Source organism: Nerophis lumbriciformis, linkage group LG14, assembly GCF_033978685.3.
Source record: "Nerophis lumbriciformis linkage group LG14, RoL_Nlum_v2.1, whole genome shotgun sequence".
Lineage (NCBI taxonomy): Eukaryota > Metazoa > Chordata > Actinopteri > Syngnathiformes > Syngnathidae > Nerophis > Nerophis lumbriciformis.
Genome location: NC_084561.2, coordinates 42,966,328 through 42,986,323, shown reverse-complemented (window position 1 = coordinate 42,986,323; position 19,996 = coordinate 42,966,328). Strand labels below are relative to the sequence as shown.

The window sequence follows — 19,996 nt, the reverse complement described above, 5'->3', positions numbered from 1 at the left end:
AGGAAGGGGTTTTTGAATACTTGTCCATGTTTGGGAGGGTGACCGTGGATCAGCAGGTCTCCACCGAGGTCCCTCCCTGCATCCCGTAGCACAGCCAACGAGTGTGCCCAGAGGTGAGCGGTCACTTCGGCAACAGGAAACCCCTCCTCAGCCAGTTCCACTGCTCCATTGAGCACCTCCTGTAAGGACAGCTAAGGGAAACAGGAAGAGGAAACACATGCTTATTACCTCACAGGAAGCCACACGACGCAGGAAGTATGAGTCATTGATTTGATATTTCCAAAGATGAAAGGGAAAAGGGTTCTTGTTCTTTTCTTTGAAACTTTTTACAGTGTGTAAGTGCTTTCTGTGATTTAAAGATTCATCACAAACATGCCAATTGTTATTCTAGCTACTTTTGCTGTGTACAGTCGTGGTCAAAAGTGTACATACACTTGTAAATAACATCATGTCATGGCTGTATTGAGTTTCCAATCATTTCTACAACTCTTATTTTTTTGTGATGTAGTGATTGGAGCACATACTTGTTGGTCACAAAAACATTCATGAAGTTTGCTTCGTTTATGAATTTATTATGGCTCGACTGAAAATGGGTCAAAAGTATACATACAGCAATGTTAATATTTGCTTACATGTCCCTTGGCAAGTTTACCTGCAATAAGGCACTTTTGGTAGCCATCCACAAGCTTCTGCTTGAATTTTTGACCACTCCTCTTGACAAAATTGGTGCAGTTCAGCTAAATGTGTTGGTTTTCTGACATGGACTTGTTTCTTCAGCATTGTCCACACCTTTAAGTCAGAACTTTGGGAAGGCCATTCTAAAACCTTCATTCTAGCCTAGGGATGTCCCGATCCAGGTTTTTGCACTTCCGATCCGATACCGATATTGTTTTTGCACTTCCAATCCGATACCGATACTGACCGATACTGCCGAGCATGTATTAAAGTTTAAAGTTATTTAGCCTACTTAGTTGTCAGAATCATGTTGAAAAGGGTTTTAGTACTCTTGATAACAACTAGCCAGCTGAATTAGGGGAGTTTGAATAATACACAATGGTTGGTAACAAGAAACTGACCTGTTTATTCAAGGATAAACACAAAATAGACAAAATTATACATGACAAACAGAAATGGCATCATCGAACTAGGGCTGGGCGATATGGCCTTTTTTTAATATTGCGATATTTTAAGGCCATATTGCGATACACGATATATATCTCGATATTTTGCCTTAGCCTTGAATGAACACTTGATGCATATAATCACAGCAGTATGATGATTCTATGTGTTTTGATTGATTGATTGAGACTTTTATTAGTAGGTTGCACAGTGAAGTACATATTCCGTACAATTGACTACTAAATGGTAACACCCCAATAAGTTTTTCAACTTGTTTAAGTCGGGGTCCACTTAAATTGATTCATGATACAGATATAAACTATCAGATATATACTATCATCATAATACAGTCATCACACAAGATAATCACATTGAATTATTTACATTATTTATAATCCAGGGTGTGGAGGGGGGGCGCCGGATGTAAGTGTCAAAAAGACAGCCAAAAGAGTTTGATATGAGAATAAATCTAAAGTTAAAATATAGGGTAGAAATGCACCCATTTGCAGGAAATGTAGTCTTGATTTTCAAAATTTTCTTTCAAGGCTTGCATGTCTACATTAAAACATTCTTCTTCATACTGCATTAATATATGCTACTTTTAAACTTTCATGCAGAGAAGGAAATCACAACAACAAAAATCACTAATTTTTTCATACGGTGTTGATGTGGAAATGTTTGCCTCGGCATTTTGATGGTGTGGACGTGTGGCACCGAATGGAGATAAGTGTCTCGACATATTGCTATATTTGAACAATGATGACGAAAACTGTTTTCTCTGTCGTGTCCGTGTGTCGAAAATTGTTATGCGCTTATTTTTTTATTTGATTTTGTGCGTGGCATATAATTGCTATGCGCAGAGGCGCGCACCTTAGAGGGAGCTTGGTCACACGGCTGCTAGCATCAGAGCTAACGTGAGCCATGCTGCTACCTCTCTGCTGGGAGAGGACGTATACGTATGTGACGTATGACGTGACAGTATGTGACGTATGACGTGACAGTATGTGACGTGTGTAAGAAGGTGCGCTTGCTGTCTGTGAGAGGGAGACACAGGAAAGAGCGAGAAGAGCCTGTCGTGTAATGCCAGCAGCTAAAAGCAACTGCGTGAGAATCTACAGACCTGTGGATGTGTTGAAGGTGTGCTGGAAAATGCGGAACGGAAATTACGGAGCAGCTGAAAAGTGGAATGTATTATTTAAATCTGTGCGTTGGAAAACACGGACCGGATTTTTTTTTTAACTGGATCTGGATCGGCATTTTCCCATGCCTTGCCGATACGCATTTTTTGGCAAATATCGGCGGCCGATCCGATCCAAATATCGGATCGGGACATCCCTATTCTAGCCTGATTTAGCCATTCCTTTACCACTTTTGACATATGTTTGGGGTCATTGTCCTGTTGGAACACCCAACTGTGCCCAAGACCCAACCTCCGGGCTGATGATTTTAGCTTGTCCAAGAAAGTATTTTTTTGTCAAACCATCCATGATAACGTTGCTATTAATACCTCCCTCCGGATAATAACTGGATGCTTGAACCCTACCCCTGTGTCCTTCCTACCATCCTCCCGTCGGCCCTTCGCCCTGGCTACGAAGGCACAAAAATATGACTGGCACATCTTGCACAACACCACAGTAACACCAGCACCTCCAAGCAGACTCAAGTCCCGCCACCCTTACAACAAGGCAGCACAAGAGATGCTCAACTCCACCTCTGAGGACATCTCCAGAGATGCATGGTTGGCAGCAGCTTGGAAGCAGGAGTGGGAGTCGGCTGGGCTACATTTGGGACCCAGGAGATGGCGCCATCGGAGGAGACGAACTACCACGCCGGCAATGGACCACGCTGAACCGTCTACGGACTGGGGTCGGTCGCTTTGGGTCATCAATGAAGACGTGGGGCTTGGCGGACAGTGCGGCGTGCGAGTGTGGTGACCACCGACCATATAATCAACATCTGCCCCTTATATGGACCGCCCTCGGAAGCCAGCCTCTTCCACCTAGGACCAGAGATGCGAATATGGCTACGCGACACCGAGGTGGACATCTGACGTTAGGGATGTCCCGATCCGATCCGGATCGGCTGCCGATATTTGCCAAAAATTGTGTATCGGCAAGGCATGGGAAAATGCCGATCCAGATCCAGTTTAAAAAAAACTCCGGTCCGTGTTTTCCAACGCACCTATTTAAATAATACATTCCACTTTTCTGCTGCTCCGTAATTTCCGTTCCGCATTTTCCAGCACACCTTCAACACATCCACAATTCTCACGCAGTTGCTTTTAGCTGCTGGCATTACACGACAGGCTCTTCTCACTCTTTCCTGTGTCTCCCTCTCACAGACAGCGAGCGCACCTTCTTACACACGTCATACTGTCACGTCATACGTCACATACGTATACGTCCTCTCCCAGCAGAGAGCGAGGTAGCGGCATGGCTAACGTTAGCTGTGATGCTAGCGCAGCTGCTAAGGTGCGCGCCTGCTCAAGCGTCCTCTGCGCACGGCAAATCTATGCCATGCACAAAATCAAATAAAAAAATAAGCGCATAACAATTTTCGACACACGGACACGACAGAGACAACAGTTTTCGTCATCATTGTTCAAATATTGTGACGTCTGTCGAGACGCTTATCTCCATTCGGTGCCACACGTCCACACCATCAAAATGCCGAGGCAAAAATTTCCACATCAACACCGTATGAAAAAATTAGTGATTTTTTTAGTTGTGATTTCCTTCTCTGCATGAAAGTTTAAAAGTAGCATATATTAATGCAGTATGAAGAAGAATGTTTTAATGTAGACATGCAAGCCTTGAAAGAAAATCAAGACTACATTTCCTGCAAATGGGTGCATTTCTACCCTATATTTTAACTTTAGATTTATTCTCATATCAAACTCTTTTGGCTGTCGTTTTGACACTTACATCCGGCGCCCCCCTCCACACCCTGGATTATAAATAATGTAAATAATTCAATGTGATTATCTTGTGTGATGACTGTATTATGATGATAGTATATATCTGATAGTATATATCTGTATCATGAATCAATTTAAGTGGACCCCGACTTAAACAAGTTGAAAAACTTATTGGGGTGTTACCATTTAGTGGTCAATTGTACGGAATATGTACTTCACTGTGCAACCTACTAATAAAAGTCTCAATCAATCAATCAAAACACATAGAATCATCATACTGCTGTGATTATATGCATCAAGTGTTCATTCAAGGCTAAGGCAAAATATCGAGATATATATCGTGTATCGCAATATGGCCTTAAAATATCGCAATATTAAAAAAAGGCCATATCGCCCAGCCCTAGTTCAATGATGCCATTTCTGTTCGTCATGTATAATTTTGTCTATTTTGTGTTTATCCTTGAATAAACAGGTCAGTTTCTTGTTACCAACCATTGTGTATTATTCAAACTCCCCTAATTCAGCTGGCTAGTTGTTATCAAGAGTACTGAAACCCTTTTCAACATGATTCTGACAACTAAGTAGGCTAAATAACTTTAAACTTTAATACATGCTCGGATAGGCCATTATCGGTCAGTATCGGTATCGGTCAGTATCAGTATCGGATCGGAAATGCAAAAACAATATCGGTATCGGATCGGAAGTGCAAAAACCTGGATCGGGACATCCCTATCTGACGTTACACGAAAGAAGAAGATAACGTTGCTTGGATGGCAACATATGTTGCTCCAAAACCTGTATGTACCTTTCAGCATTAATGGCGCCTTCACAGATGTGTAAGTTACCCATGTCTTGGGCACTAATACACCCCCATACCATCACACATGCTGCTTTTTACACTTTGACCCTAGAACCGTCTAGATGGTTCTTTTCCTCTTTGGTCCGAAAGGACACGACGTCCACAGTTTCCAAAAACAATTTGAAATGTGGACTGGTCAGACCACAGAACACCTTTCCACTTTGCATCAGTCCATCTTAGATGCGCTCGGGCCCAGCAAAGCTGGCGGCGTTTCTGGGTGTTGTTAATAAATGGCTTGGGCTTTGCATAGTTTTAACTTGCACTTACAGATGTAGCGACCAACTGTAGTTACTGACAGTGGTTTTCTGAAATGTTCCTGAGCCCGTGTGGTGATATCCTTTACACACTGATGTCGCAAAACGGTGGCATTGTGTGTGTGTGTGGACAAGGTTAAGGTTAGGTGGGATATAGCCTGGATAACCTTAGAAGGGGCCTTACCTTGTGGCTACCAAACAGCTGAACCGTATCCCACCAGCAAGCAGCTGCCCCCGGCACTGTAACATTCAGCACATCAAATGCTGGAGGAGGGGCCTCAGCGCTGTACCCTCTGCTTAACAGGAAGTCCAAAGTGTGACCTCTGGGTGTACGGCCACTAAAACAAAAAAATAAAAGGCATGTTTTCAGTCCATGCGATGGAGACAAGACCAAAAGTTAAAGCGAATTATCTACCTGCCATTTATTCCTTTGATCTCACCAGTGTTGCCGTTGAAGAACAGGCAGAAGGCGTCCCCGCCAAGACCAGTGCTGCATGGCTCGGTCACTGCCAGCGCCGCTGCTATGGCAACCGCAGCATCTGCAGCATTGCCGCCTTGCTTTAGCACATCTGAATAAACAAATAAACTGATGTTTGTATCTGATTTAGTGCTTAGACCAGGGGTCGGCAACCTTTACCAGTCAAAGAGCCATTTTGACCAGTTTCACAAATCAATGGGAGCCACAAAAATCTTTTGAAATTTAAAATGAAATGACACTGCATACAAAGTTTTTTTTTTGCTTTGTGTTATGTATAAATCAAGGGTCTCGAGTTTTGTATAAATGGCGCTTGACAGCGTCATACTTGTCAACCTCCCGATTTTTCCAGCATACTACGAAAATCAGGGTAACTATTCTCTCGAACGTGCCGTGATGGTACAGCATTTAGCGCCCACTATATCCAGCGTGCCGGCCCACCCACACGTGGTGTAGGACTTCTGCTTGCTCACGTAAATGACAACAAGGCATACTTGGTCAACAACCACACAGGTTACACTAACGGTGGCGGTATAAACTTTAACACTCTTACTAATATGCGCCACACTGTGAACCCACATCAAACAAGAAAGACAAACACATTTCGGGAGAACATCTGCACCGTAACACAACATAAACACAACAGAACAAATACCCAGAATCCCATGCAGCCCTGACTCTTCCGGGCTACATTATACACCCCTGCTACCAAACCCCGCCCACCTCAACCGACGCACGGAGGGGGTGGGGTGGGGGCGGGGTTTGGTGGGATCAGGGGTGTACAATATAGCCCGGAAGAGTCAGTGCTGCATGGGATTCTGGGTATTTGTTCTGTTGTGTTTATGTTGTGTTAAGGTGCAGATGTTCTCCCGAAATGTGTTCTTCATTCTTGTTTGGTTTTGGTTCAAAGTGTGGCGCATTATTAGTAAGAATGTTAAAGTTATTTTATATGGCCACCGTCAGTGTAACCTGTGTGGCTGTTGACCAAGTATGCCTTGCTGTTACTTACGTGTGAAAGTAGAAGATGCATACAACCAAAGGCTGGGCTTGCACGCTGTTTGTACAGATTGTAGAGGGTGCTGAATGCTGTACCATCATGACACGCCCTTATTATTAATATGAGGGTGAAAATCAGAGAATATTAGCCCCGGAAGTTTTCTGCGAGAGGCACTGAAATCCGTAAATCTCCCGGGAAAATTGGGAGGTTCGGCATATATGCAGCTGAGCCGCATTAGAGTGATCAAAGAGCCGCATGCGGCTCCGGAGCCGCGGGTTGCCGACCCCTGGCTTAGACAGACCACTCCATTATTACTAGTAGGGCTGGGCGATATGGCCTTTTATTAATATCTGGATATTTTTAGGCCATGTCACGATACACCATATACAGGTAAAAGCCAGTAAATTAGAATATTTTGAAAAACTTGATTTATTTCAGTAATTGCATTCAAAAGGTGTAACTTGTACATTATATTTATTCATTGCACACAGACTGATGCATTCAAATGTTTATTTCATTTAATTTTGATGATTTGAAGTGGCAACAAATGAAAATCCCAAATTCCGTGTGTCACAAAATTAGAATATTACTTAAGGCTAATACAAAAAAGGGATTTTTAGAAATGTTGGCCAACTGAAAAGTATGAAAATGAAAAATATGAGCATGTACAATACTCAATACTTGGTTGGAGCTCCTTTTGCCTCAATTACTGCGTTAATGCGGCGTGGCATGGAGTCGATGAGTTTCTGGCACTGCTCAGGTGTTATGAGAGCCCAGGTTGCTCTGATAGTGGCCTTCAACTCTTCTGCGTTTTTGGGTCTGGCATTCTGCATCTTCCTTTTCACAATACCCCACAGATTTTCTATGGGGCTAAGGTCAGGGGAGTTGGCGGGCCAATTTAGAACAGAAATACCATGGTCCGTAAACCAGGCACGGGTAGATTTTGCGCTGTGTGCAGGCGCCAAGTCCTGTTGGAACTTGAAATCTCCATCTCCATAGAGCAGGTCAGCAGCAGGAAGCATGAAGTGCTCTAAAACTTGCTGGTAGACGGCTGTGTTGACCCTGGATCTCAGGAAACAGAGTGGACCGACACCAGCAGATGACATGGCACCCCAAACCATCACTGATGGTGGAAACTTTACACTAGACTTCAGGCAACGTGGATCCTGTGCCTCTCCTGTCTTCCTCCAGACTCTGGGACCTCAAAAGGAAGATGCAGAATGCCAGACCCAAAAACGCAGAAGAGTTGAAGGCCACTATCAGAGCAACCTGGGCTCTCATAACACCTGAGCAGTGCCAGAAACTCATCGACTCCATGCCACGCCGCATTAACGCAGTAATTGAGGCAAAAGGAGCTCCAACCAAGTATTGAGTATTGTACATGCTCATATTTTTCATTTTCATACTTTTCAGTTGGCCAACATTTCTAAAAATCCCTTTTTTGTATTAGCCTTAAGTAATATTCTAATTTTGTGACACACGGAATTTGGGATTTTCATTTGTTGCCACTTCAAATCATCAAAATTAAATGAAATAAACATTTGAATGCATCAGTCTGTGTGCAATGAATAAATATAATGTACAAGTTACACCTTTTGAATGCAATTACTGAAATAAATCAAGTTTTTCAAAATATTCTAATTTACTGGCTTTTACCTGTATATCTCCATATTTTGCCTTAGCCTTGAATGAACACTTGATGCATATAATCACAGCAGTTTGATGATTCTATGTGTCTACATTAAAACATTCTTCTTCATACTGCATTAATATATGCTACTTTTCAACTTTCATGCAGAGAGGGAAATCACAACTAAAAGTGTATTTATTAAAGAGTTATTAAGCAGTGGCACAAACATTCATGTCATTTCCAAAACAGAAAGTGCAAGACTGTCAGAGACATTTTAAAACAAGCTATTAGTGCACTTTTGTGCATGATGTCACTAAGATGACATATCAAAACAACACTCAATTAAAGTGCACTTTTTGTACAGAACGCCACTACAATAGTTTAAAACTAATAAAGTGCACTTTTGTGCATGATGTCACACAAGATATTTCAATAAGTGTCAAATAAAAATAAGCTGCATAATAGGAAATCAATCAATCGCTATGTGGTAGGTTCCTGCGGATGTTATCTCCTTCTGTTGTGGACTATTGTTTTCGCACGGTGTTGATGTGGAAATGGTTGCTTGGGCATTTTGTAGGTGTGGCACCGGCCGGAGATGTTGACATGCGGAGTTTCAAGCAGCGGGTGACTTTTCAAATGATGCTACAATTAACAGTGCCGCTACTTTTTGTAGCAACGCTTTTGCCGCATACTTGACATAATACGGTTGTCTGTTCAACATCTTCCCGCTTGAAGCCAAACCACCGCCAGACGATGGACCCTGTGCTATTTTTCTTGGGAATTAATTCTTATTCCTTCATTTGTTACCAGATTTGCACCTTCTTTCTCTCGTATTACTACTCGCACACCGCTCCGCTAGCATCACAGCTAATGTTACCATGCCGCTACCTCTCTGCTCCGCGAGGGCGTATGACGTTGCATGCGCGACAGTATTTTCCTGCCTGTCGTTGACAATGGAGATTGTCTGATATTTTGTCATGGCTGCAGATCAATCAATAAAGGTTCCTCTTTCTTGCGAAATTGTTCACTGTTTCACTGTGCACCCCGCCCTCGTCCCTATTTGAGCATTATAACGTTAACAAGTTAATATTCATTGAAATAAATTCAGAACATTTTTTTACCTAACGAAAATATAGGCCTAGTCTTTCTAAAACATTTTTTTAACTTCTTAAAAGCCTCGTTCTGCTTGCTGCAACTGCGCACACAAAGTGTGAGGAACGCACTCCTGATCTGAGGGCATTGGCAACAATAGTCAACACTTTCTTAATGGAAATGACAATAATATTATAATAATGCTAAATAATATTATCACGCATTGAATGTCTCTGCTGCATTGGATCAGTCTCCTTTCTTTAACAGGCAAAAGCTTTCTAACCTCACTAATGCCTTTCATCGTCTATATTAGATATATAACAACGGGCGGGTGGCGGGCGGGTGTGGTTTTGATAAAATGTTGGTCCGGGTGGATGGCGGATGGATGACGACTTTTGTGATGCGGTTGCGGATGAAATAATTGCCTATCCGCGCATCTCTAGCCTGTAGTGTAATGCCCGTAGCTGAAAGCAACTGCGTGAGAACCTATACTCCAATATCACATATAGTCATTTTCTGTATCGCACAGAGACAAACCCACGATATATCGAGTATATTCCATATATCGCCCAGCCCTAATTCTCCTTACTTAATTCGTGTCTAACAAGGTGAACCTTATTGTGCAAAAGCACAAAAAAGTGTGACGTACAAATAGCACAGTGCCGAGAGATATCATTTTCAATGTTGCACTGTCCTACTGACCAAACGGTTGCAGACATTTTTACTAAGCCAGCGAATAGACAAAAGCTGAGAACATTTGCTCAGTGCATGTTTGGCATCCAAGTGTACAGAAACAAGCGTTAATTTTAACCTCTTAAGGCCCAATCTGTCTGTTTACATGCTTTTTTTATTTCTCTTTGCTATTTGGGCTTATTGGACCCTAATTAGAATAAAAACTAAGAATCATCTACTGTATTTTTCGGACTATAAGTCGCAGTTTTTTTCATAGTTTGGCCGGGCTCCAGTGCGACTTATATATGTTTTTTTCCTTTTTTATTATGCATTTTCGGCAGGTGCGACTTATACTCCGGTGCGACTTATACTCCGAAAAATACGGTATACGATGTACTTAGTCCATAAGTACACAAACGTGTACTTCGTGTTTAGTGACATGCTAATTCTTATTTTTACACTTTTTTTCCCAAATTCCATTGTATGTTATACTCTTCTGACACCACCAGATGGCAGTATAAGTGTCCACAAGACCCCAATTCAGTAGTGTACACAATTTTGGAAATAAGAGCTAAAAGGTGCTGTCCACACTAGGGATGTCCCGATCCGATATTTGGATCGGATCGGCTGCCGATATTTGCCAAAAATTGCGTATCGGCAAGGCATGGGAAAATGCCGATCCAGATCCAGTTTAAAAAAAAACTCCGGTCCGTGTTTTCCAACGCACCGATTTAAATAATACATTCCACTTTTCTGCTGCTCCGTAATTTCCGTTCCGCATTTTCCAGCACACCTTCAACACATCCACAGGTCTGTGGAATCTCACGCAGTTGCTTTTAGCTGCTGGCATTACACGACAGGCTCTTCTCACTCTTTCCTGTGTCTCCCTCTCACAGACAGCAAGCGCACCTTCTTACACACGTCACATACTGTCACGTCATACGTCACATACTGTCACGTCACACGTCACATACGTATACGTCCTACCCGAGCAGAGAGGTAGCAGCATGGCTAACGTTAGCTGTGATGCTAGCGCAGCCGTGCGAGCAACGCTCCCTCTAAGGTGCGCGCCTGTGCAATTGCGCACTGTTTAAGCGTCCTCTGCGCATAGCAATTATATGCCACGCACAAAATCAAATAAAAAAATAAGCGCATAACAATTTTCGACACACGGACACGACAGAGAAAACAGTTTTCGTCATCATTGTTCAAATATTGTGACGTCTGTCGAGACGCTTATCTCCATTCGGTGCCACACGTCCACACCATCAAAATGCTGAGGCAAACATTTCCACATCAACACCGTATGAAAAAATTAGTGATTTCTTTAGTTGTGATTTCCTTTTCTGCATGAAAGTTTAAAAGTAGCATATATTAATGCAGTATGAAGAAGAATGTTTTAATGTAGACATGCAATCCTTAAAAGAAAATGTTGAAAATCAAGACTACATTTCCTGCAAATGGATGCATTTCTACCCTATATTTTAACTTTAGATTTATTCTCATATCAAACTCTTTTGGCTGTCTTTTTGACACTTACATCCGGCGCCCCCCTCCACACCCTGGATTATAAATAATGTAAATAATTCAATGTGATTATCTTGTGTGACGACTGTATTATGATGATAGTATATATCTGATAGTATATATCTGTATCATGAATCAATTTAAGTGGACCCCGACTTAAACAAGTTGAAAAACTTATTGGGGTGTTACCATTTAGTGGTCAATTGTACGGAATATGTACTTCACTGTGCAACCTACTAATAAAAGTCTCAATCAATCAATCAAAACACATAGAATCATCATACTGCTGTGATTATATGCATCAAGTGTTCATTCAAGGCTAAGGCAAAATATCGAGATATATATCGTGTATCGCAATATGGCCTTAAAATATCGCAATATTAAAAAAAGGCCATATCGCCCAGCCCTAGTTCAATGATGCCATTTCTGTTTGTCATGTATAATTTTGTCTATTTTGTGTTTATCCTTGAATAAACAGGTCAGTTTCTTGTTACCAACCATTGTGTATTATTCAAACTCCCCTAATTCAGCTGGCTAGTTGTTATCAAGAGTACTAAAACCCTTTTCAACATGATTCTGACAACTAAGTAGGCTAAATAACTTTAAACTTTAATACATGCTCGGATAGGCCAGTATCGGTCAGTATCGGTATCGGTCAGTATCGGTATCGGATCGGAAGTGCAAAAACAATATCGGTATCGGATCGGAAGTGCAAAAACCTGGATCGGGACATCCCTACCTCAGAACACATGTTTTTTTTTTACACTTTTTATTTTGTATATGAATTTAAAAATAGTACGGATATATACTTTTACCAGCTAAATAACTGTTAGCTGGATTTGTGTTTTTCAACCACTGTGCCGCGGCACACTACAGTCTGGTATGATAGATGAGCTAATTTCACCGATTTGGGTTAAAAATATTCTTTGCAAACCAGTAATTATAGTCTGCAAATGATGTGTTGTTGTTGAGTGTCGGTGCTGTCTAGAGCTCGGCAGAGTAACCGTGTAATACTCTTCCATATCAGTAGGTAGCTAATTGCTTTGTAGATGTCGGAAACAGCGGGAGGCAGTGTGCAGGTAAAAAGGTGTCTAATGCTTAAACCAAAAATAAACAAAAGGTGAGTGCCCCTAAGAAAAGGCATTGAAGCTTAGGGAAGGCTATGCAGAACAAAACTAAAACTGAACTGGCTACACAGTAAACAAAAACAGAATGCTGGACGACAGCAAAGACTTACTGTGGAGCAAAGATGACGTCCACAAAGTACATCCCAACATGACATGACAATCAACAATATCCCCACAAAGAAGGATAAAAACAACTGAAATATCCTTGATTGCTAAAACAAAGTAGATGCGGGAAATATCGCTCAAAGGAAGACATGAAACTGCTAAAAAAAAAAGAGAAAAAGCCACCAAATTAGGAGCGCAAGACAAGAAGTAAAACATTACACACAGGAAAACAGCAAAAAACTGTCATGTCTGTGTGATCATGTTTTGTTTTAGTCATGTTCGGTTTTGTTTTTGGACTTTTTGTGCACTTTTTGTTGTGTCACCATAGCAACCATTAGTTTTCACCTGTCACGTCACGCACCTGTTTCACGTTTTGAGTCACGCACCTGTTTTCGTTAATCATGTCTATAGTATTTAAGTTCATTGTTTTCAGTTTGTCGTTCTGGTGACATCCCGCATTTATGCTTCTGCACACTCTCCACACACCCTTAAGACCCTTGCTGCTCTTTTTTCATGCCGGTTTCTCGTCCAAGTAAGTTTTCTTTATTCATGCCATAGTTTGCAAGTTTTGTTTAGTTGTTCATAGTTTCTGCCTTTGTGCAAGTTTTGCGTTTATAGTCAAGTTTTGTACTTCCGCCCCTGTGCGCCCCTTTTGTTTGATCCTTTTTTTTTTTTTGTAGTTATAGTGTTTAAATAAATAATGTACTCCCCTTCACGCCACATCTGGTCCAATTCACTTGCACCTCGGGAGAACAAACCAAGCCATGGTCCTAGTCATGACAAAAACTCCAAATAAGTCAGGGTGTGATGTGACAGGTGGTGACAGTACACCTACTTTGAGACAAGAGCTATATTGATGCATGCTTGGTTATGGTTTAAAGTCATACCCAACGACTTTTTGCTGTCAACTGAGTTTCCGTTTTATAATGATTTCTGCTGGTGGTGTGCCTCTGGATTTTTTTCAACAAAAAAAAATGTACCCTGGCTCAAAAAAGGTTAAAAAAACAATGAGCTAGATAACTTTATTATATAGCCTGAGTGCATTCACCTAAAAGGCGCACCCCATGGTTTACAGAAGAAACCAGAGCTCATAAATTATCATATAGAAAGTTGGAACGCAAATGGCTTGCGACCAAGCTTGAAGTTTTCCATCAAGCATGGAGTGATAGTTTAATATTGTATAAACGCATGCTTACCTTAGCTAAAGCTAAATATTACTCAAATCTCATCCGCCTCAACAAAAACGACCCTAAATTTTTGTTTAGTACAGTAGCATCGCTAACCCAACAAGGGACTCCTCCCAATAGCTCCACCCGCTCGGCAGATGACTTTATGAATTTCTTTAATAAGAAAATTGAACTCATTAGAAAGGAGATTAAAGACAACGCATCCCAGCTACAACTGGGTTCTATTAACACAGATACAACTGTATCTACGACGGATACTGCAATACAAAATAGTCTCTCTCTTTTTGATGAAATAACATTAGAGGAACTATTACGGCATGTAAGTGGGATAAAACAAACAACATGTTTACTTGACCCACTTCCTGGGAAACTTATCAAGGAGCTTTTTGTATTATTAGGTCCATCAGTGCTAAATATTAAAAAAGTATCACTTTCCTCTGGCACTGTTCCCCTAGCATTCAAGAAAGCGGTTATTCATCCTCTGCTCAAAAGACCTAACCTTGATCCTGACCTCATGGTAAACTACCGACCGGTGTCCCACCTTCCCTTTATTTCGAAAATCCTCGAAAAAATTGTCGCACAAGGCTGAAACGACGTCATCGGTTACGTAAATACGTCGACGCCGTTTTATGCGTCGAAGCGTCGCATATTTACGTCACACTGCCGTCATGGCGGAGCGCAAAGCAGATGATGCGAGCGGTGCGAGCGAGGGAAAAAAAGCACGCCAAAAGTCGTCAAAAGTGTGGGAGTATTTCAATAAACGGCCTAATAATGTTGTAGCGGCGAACAGCTGTCTCGTCAGCTGACGCGCGAGCTCGCAACCGTGGCTGTTTAGCAAGCAGCCAAACCCCACTTAATAAAATTATATTTTATCTTAGAGCACATCCGCATCCCTATTCACCTAGGCAACCCCAGGAAATGTATATAATTCGGCATTATTTCGGCCAGTCGGTTTATAAAATCAGAGCCGATCAGTTTACGTTCACGCGGAGGTATAACGCGGCTATGAAGGAACATTTGAAAAGAAATCACCCGACAGCGTTCTTGCCATCACCATCAACTAGTCAATCGTCCGCGTGAGTATACGTTGTCATCATTACACAAAAACATGAATGTGTCATTTGTATCTGCGTTGTAAATTCATAAACTAAAGCACCGTTTCGCTCTGAGAGGCGCGTTTGGCGTGCCTGTTCAGTGTTTACAAAGACGCGCTCCTCTTTAACGCTAACGTTAATTAGTTGTGCAAATACCTTTTACAACATTAACAGTTACATATACTATGTACAAACGAACAATTAACTTTCACTTTAATCATACTATCATTGTTGTGTTATTAAGCAATACTTTTACTTTTGTTGAAATGTTTACACTGTTACAGAATATTTCGTTTTGCACTTTTTTGTATTGGATGTTTATCTTTATTTTTGCACATTTTAAAGCAAAATAAGCAATACTTTTACTTTAGAAATGCTTATACTATTGCAGAATATTAATATTTGCACTGGATGTTTACTTTTATATTTGCACATTAAAAAGCAAATAAGCTACTTTTAATTGTGTTAAATGTTAAAAGATTTAAATGTTTACATTGTTACAGAATATTTTGTCATGTTGTTGTCAATGTTGACTGAGTGGCCATACTTTTTTTTTGTAAATAAAAGTCATGCCTTTTGAAAAAACTGGCCTACATTTATTTTTTCATCTTCATTTTAAATAAAAAAAATAATCGGTAAAAGGAAAAATAATCTATAGATTAATCGAAAAAAATAATCTATAGATTAACCGATTAATCGAAAAAATAATCTATAGATTAATCGATAGAAAAATAATCGTTAGCTGCCGCCTTACACAGCAGCTAAATGAACACTTAGTGTCTAACAATCTATGTCTAGCATTAAAAGACTACAATTGGTACAAAATGCGGCTGCTAGACTTTTGACAAGAACAAGAAAGTTTGATCATATTACGCCTATACTGTATATACCTTTAAATACATATATACTTATATATATATACCTATACTGGCTCACCTGCACTGGCTTCCTGTGCACTTAAGATGTGACTTTAAGGTTTTACTACTTACGTATAAAATACTACACGGTCTAGCTCCGTCCTATCTTGTCGATTGCATTGTACCATATGTCCCGGCAAGAAATCTGCGTTCAAAGAACTCCGGCTTATTAGTGATTCCCAGAGCCCAAAAAAAGTCTGCGGGCTATAGAGCGTTTTCTATTGGGGCTCCAGTACTATGGAATGCCCTCCCGGTAACAATTAGAGATGCTACCTCAGTAGAAGCATTTAAGTCCCATTTTAAAACTCATTTGTATACTCTAGCCTTTAAATAGCCCCCCTGTTAGACCAGTTGATCTGCCATTTCTTTTCTTTTCTCCTCTGCTCCCCTTTTCCTTGTGTGGGGGGGGCATGGATGAAGTGCTGGCTGTCCAGAGTCGGGACCCGGGGTGGACCGCTCGCCTGTGCATTGGCTGGAACATCTCTGCGCTTCTGACCCGTCTCCGCTCGGGATGGTGTCCTGCTGGCCCCACTATGGACTGGACTCTTACTATTATGTTGGATCCACTATGGACTGGACTCTCACAATATTATGTCAGACCCACTCGACATCCATTGCTTTCGGTCTCCCCTAGAGGGGGGGGGGTTACCCACATATGCGGTCCTCTCTAGGGTGACCATTTCCATGACACCAAAAAGGAGGACATTATGCGCCATATCAATAAATTACTATGGTGTACATAGGACTCTGGTATACTCTTATTTATAGTACAATTTTGAGTGGTTTAAAGATGATGTTTGTGTGGCTGAATAGGAAAAAATATTAAAGTCAAGTGTTTGTTAAGAGTATTTGTATTTATTCAATACATTGTGGTGTTCAAAAAGTGACCACTGAGATGAATCTTTTCAAGTGCAGAGTACCACAAAGCATAACGTGTGTGGACTTAAATGTAGTTAACATATATAATTTTTTTTAAATGCCACAAAAAATTTTCCACATCAACATCAAGGCTGCTTGCTGCATATCTGGTTGCGTTATGCAGAATATGGGCCAAACAGTTTGCAGGGAGCACATCTTTTTGGCTCAGTTTCAACTTCTGATACACACTGTTATGTTTGCCACAATTGACACTGGCATTGTCTGCTGCATATGCAGACATGTTTTTCACCTCTAAGCCAGACATCTAAAGTTTTGCCAGCAGCTGGTTTGTTATGGCTTCTGACGTTTCGTTGCTGTCACTATAAAAATCCAACAGGACATGTTGGATGCCTTCATCAAAGTGAAAACACCTTACCACAATGGAAAAACACTTTTTTGTTCCTTTATTTGAGGCGTCGGTTGCCACGGAAAAGGGTAGGTTGTTTTCTTTTATGTAGTCGGTATGTTCCTGTACCGAATAGTGAGCGATGACGTTCTCGCACAATGCCTTGGCTTTTGTTCGGCCACAGGCCATCCCTTTAGCTGTGGGATAGTCACTGGAAATCTCCCGGTCCACTTTCATGCCGCAGTCTAAACTTCTGTAGGACTGGTGATGCTTTACAGCAGTGGTTCTCAACCTTTTTTCAGTGATGTACCCCCTGTGAACATTTTTTTAATTCAAGTACCCTCTAATCAGAGCAAAGCCTTTTTGGTTGAAAAAAAGAGATAAAGAAGTAAAATATAGCACTATGTCATCAGTTTCTGATTTATTAAATTGTATAACAGTGCAAAATATTGCTCATTTGTAGTGGTCTTTCTTGAACTATTTGGAAAAAAATATATAAAATAACTAAAAACTTGTTGAAAAATAAACAAGTGATTCAATTATAAATAAAGATTTCTACACATAGAAGTAATCATCAACTTAAAGTGCCCTCTTTGGGGATTGTAATAGAGATCCACCTGGATTTAGGAACTTAATTCTAAACATTTCTTCACAAAAAAAGAAATCTTTAACATCAATATTTATGGAACATGTCTACAAAAAACGTAGCTGTCAACACTGAATATTGCATTGTTGCATTTCTTTTCACACTTCTTTTTGACAGACATTTTAGTGAGGGTCAAACCATCATGGCATGGGGGAAACTCTGGGTTTATGGTAATGAATGGAATATCCGACTTGATTTGATGTTCAGTTTATGAACTTACATTACATTACATACCCCCAGGGTACCATTTGAGAACCACTGCTTTACAGCATGGTACACCTTGCACAGCTCGCAGCGGTTATCTTGTCATCCAGGGGCGACGAAACTTCACGAAAAAATGTCCTCATTGAAGAGGTACCTGCCGCACGTTTATTACTTTTATGTTTATCCGTACCCGCATGCCGTTCAATTGCAGCTTTCCCCTGACTACTTACGTCAACATCACATCGACAAAGTGTGCAGAAGCCATGGAATGAGTCTCGACTGCTTTTCGTTATAAATTCGTGCTCTTCTGTCCATTCAGAATTAAACGAGGTCTTGCGTTTTGGCATGATGCTTACTTTCTGTCAATGTTATGCCGCAGCAGCACATGTTTACTTTTTTAACCAATGATAAGCAGATTTGTATCAGACACCGCTCTTAGCCAATCATTTGATACGTTACTGCGTTGGGGGCATTTTTTACGGTCTTTGATTGGCTATCACGCTGCAGCCCAGCAAAGATGAAAAAACTCCGCTCTTCAAGCCTAGTGCCTCAAAAAGGAGGACAAATACATGTCCGGCTTGATGCTGCGCCGGACGCCGGACAGGGCATAAAAAATCCGGACTGTCCGGCCTAAATCCGGACACCTGGTCACCCTAGTCCTCTCCAAGGTTTCTCATAGTCATTCACATCGACGTCCCACTGGGGTGAGTTTTTCCTTGCCCTTATGTGGGCTTTGTACCGAGGATGTCGTTGTGGCTTGTGCAGCCCTTTGAGACACTTGTGATTTAGGGCTATATAAATAAACATTGATTGATTGATTGATTGATATCGCGACCCGGCCTCGGATAAGCGGAAGAAGATGGATGGATGGATGGATGGATGGGCATTCATATTGGCGTCGTCGCCCTACCCCAACAAGTAAGCACACAAAATAACAAAAAAAAACAGCAGATATATTCACAAAAAAACAATAAGCGGAAGTCGACGTGAATAAGTCTCCATGGCAACACTCACCTAGTCCCACAGTCGAGGCGAGTTGTTGGCTGGACGCCACGCAGCCGTGCAAACTCACTACTGGTGACCGGCGAGAAGAGAAAGTCAACTCGGTGTCCATGACAACATGTAACTATTTGTACTTATAATGTTGGGAAATAAATGTTGGTAACTAATATTAGTAAAACTATCCAGCACTGCAACGAACAGGAAGTGTGCCGGAAGTGGAGTGGATTGGCGCCTGACTAGCCGATCTGTTTATCTGGCATCGATTGCGACTGCTCAGCCATGTGAGTCGATGGCAGACAACATCGATAGTATTTTTGTTTATGATTCTGCTGCTTTGAGATTGACTGGAAATGTTGCATGTTGACGATAAAGTCAAAACATGGAAAAATTATTATTTTTACGGAAATTAAATTGTGATAGACTGACTCACATTGTCCTCATGATTCAATTTGATTGATTGAAACTTGTGTTAAGTAGATTGCACAGTACAGTACATATTCCGTACAATTGACCACTAAATGGTAACACCCGAATAAGTTTGTCAACTTGTTTAAGTCCACGTTAATCAATTCATGGTAAATAATGTTAGTAATGTGAAAATCACAATATTATTGTTATCATTTTTGTTTTATTGGGATTCATTGTAATAATGTATTATTATGTTAATTATATGTGTGTGTATATATATATATATATATATATATATATATATATATATATATATATATTAGAGATGCGCGGATAGGCAATTATTTCATCCGCAACCGCATCAGAAAGTCGTCAACCATCCGCCATCCACCCGATGTAACATTTGATCAGAACCGCATCCGCCCGCCATCCGCCCGCACCCGCCCGTTGTTATATATCTAATATAGACGATGCAAGGCATTAGTGAGGTTATAAAGCTT

The 19,996-nt window shown here is 41.0% G+C and overlaps 1 protein-coding gene across 2 annotated transcripts in view; it reads right to left on the bottom strand.

Moving 5' to 3' along the window:
- The window catches only part of LOC133616350 (glutathione hydrolase-like YwrD proenzyme), a 53,505-nt gene extending 34,197 nt beyond the window's left edge, over nt 1-19,308 (bottom strand). The window contains exons 1-4 of one of the 2 annotated variants that reach the window (XM_061975501.2): nt 19,101-19,308; nt 5,565-5,718; nt 5,334-5,487; nt 1-191 (exon numbers count right to left, since the gene is read on the bottom strand). The exon at nt 1-191 is cut by the window's left edge and continues 16 nt beyond it. In XM_061975501.2, coding sequence (XP_061831485.2) covers nt 1-191; nt 5,334-5,487; nt 5,565-5,718; nt 19,101-19,200 — 599 coding nt within the window. In that variant the 5' untranslated portion in view covers nt 19,201-19,308. The remainder of the gene's footprint in view (nt 192-5,333; nt 5,488-5,564; nt 5,719-19,100) is intronic. The other variant, XM_061975502.2, reaches the window with a different exon arrangement.
- Nucleotides 19,309-19,996: the final 688 nt, after the last annotated feature.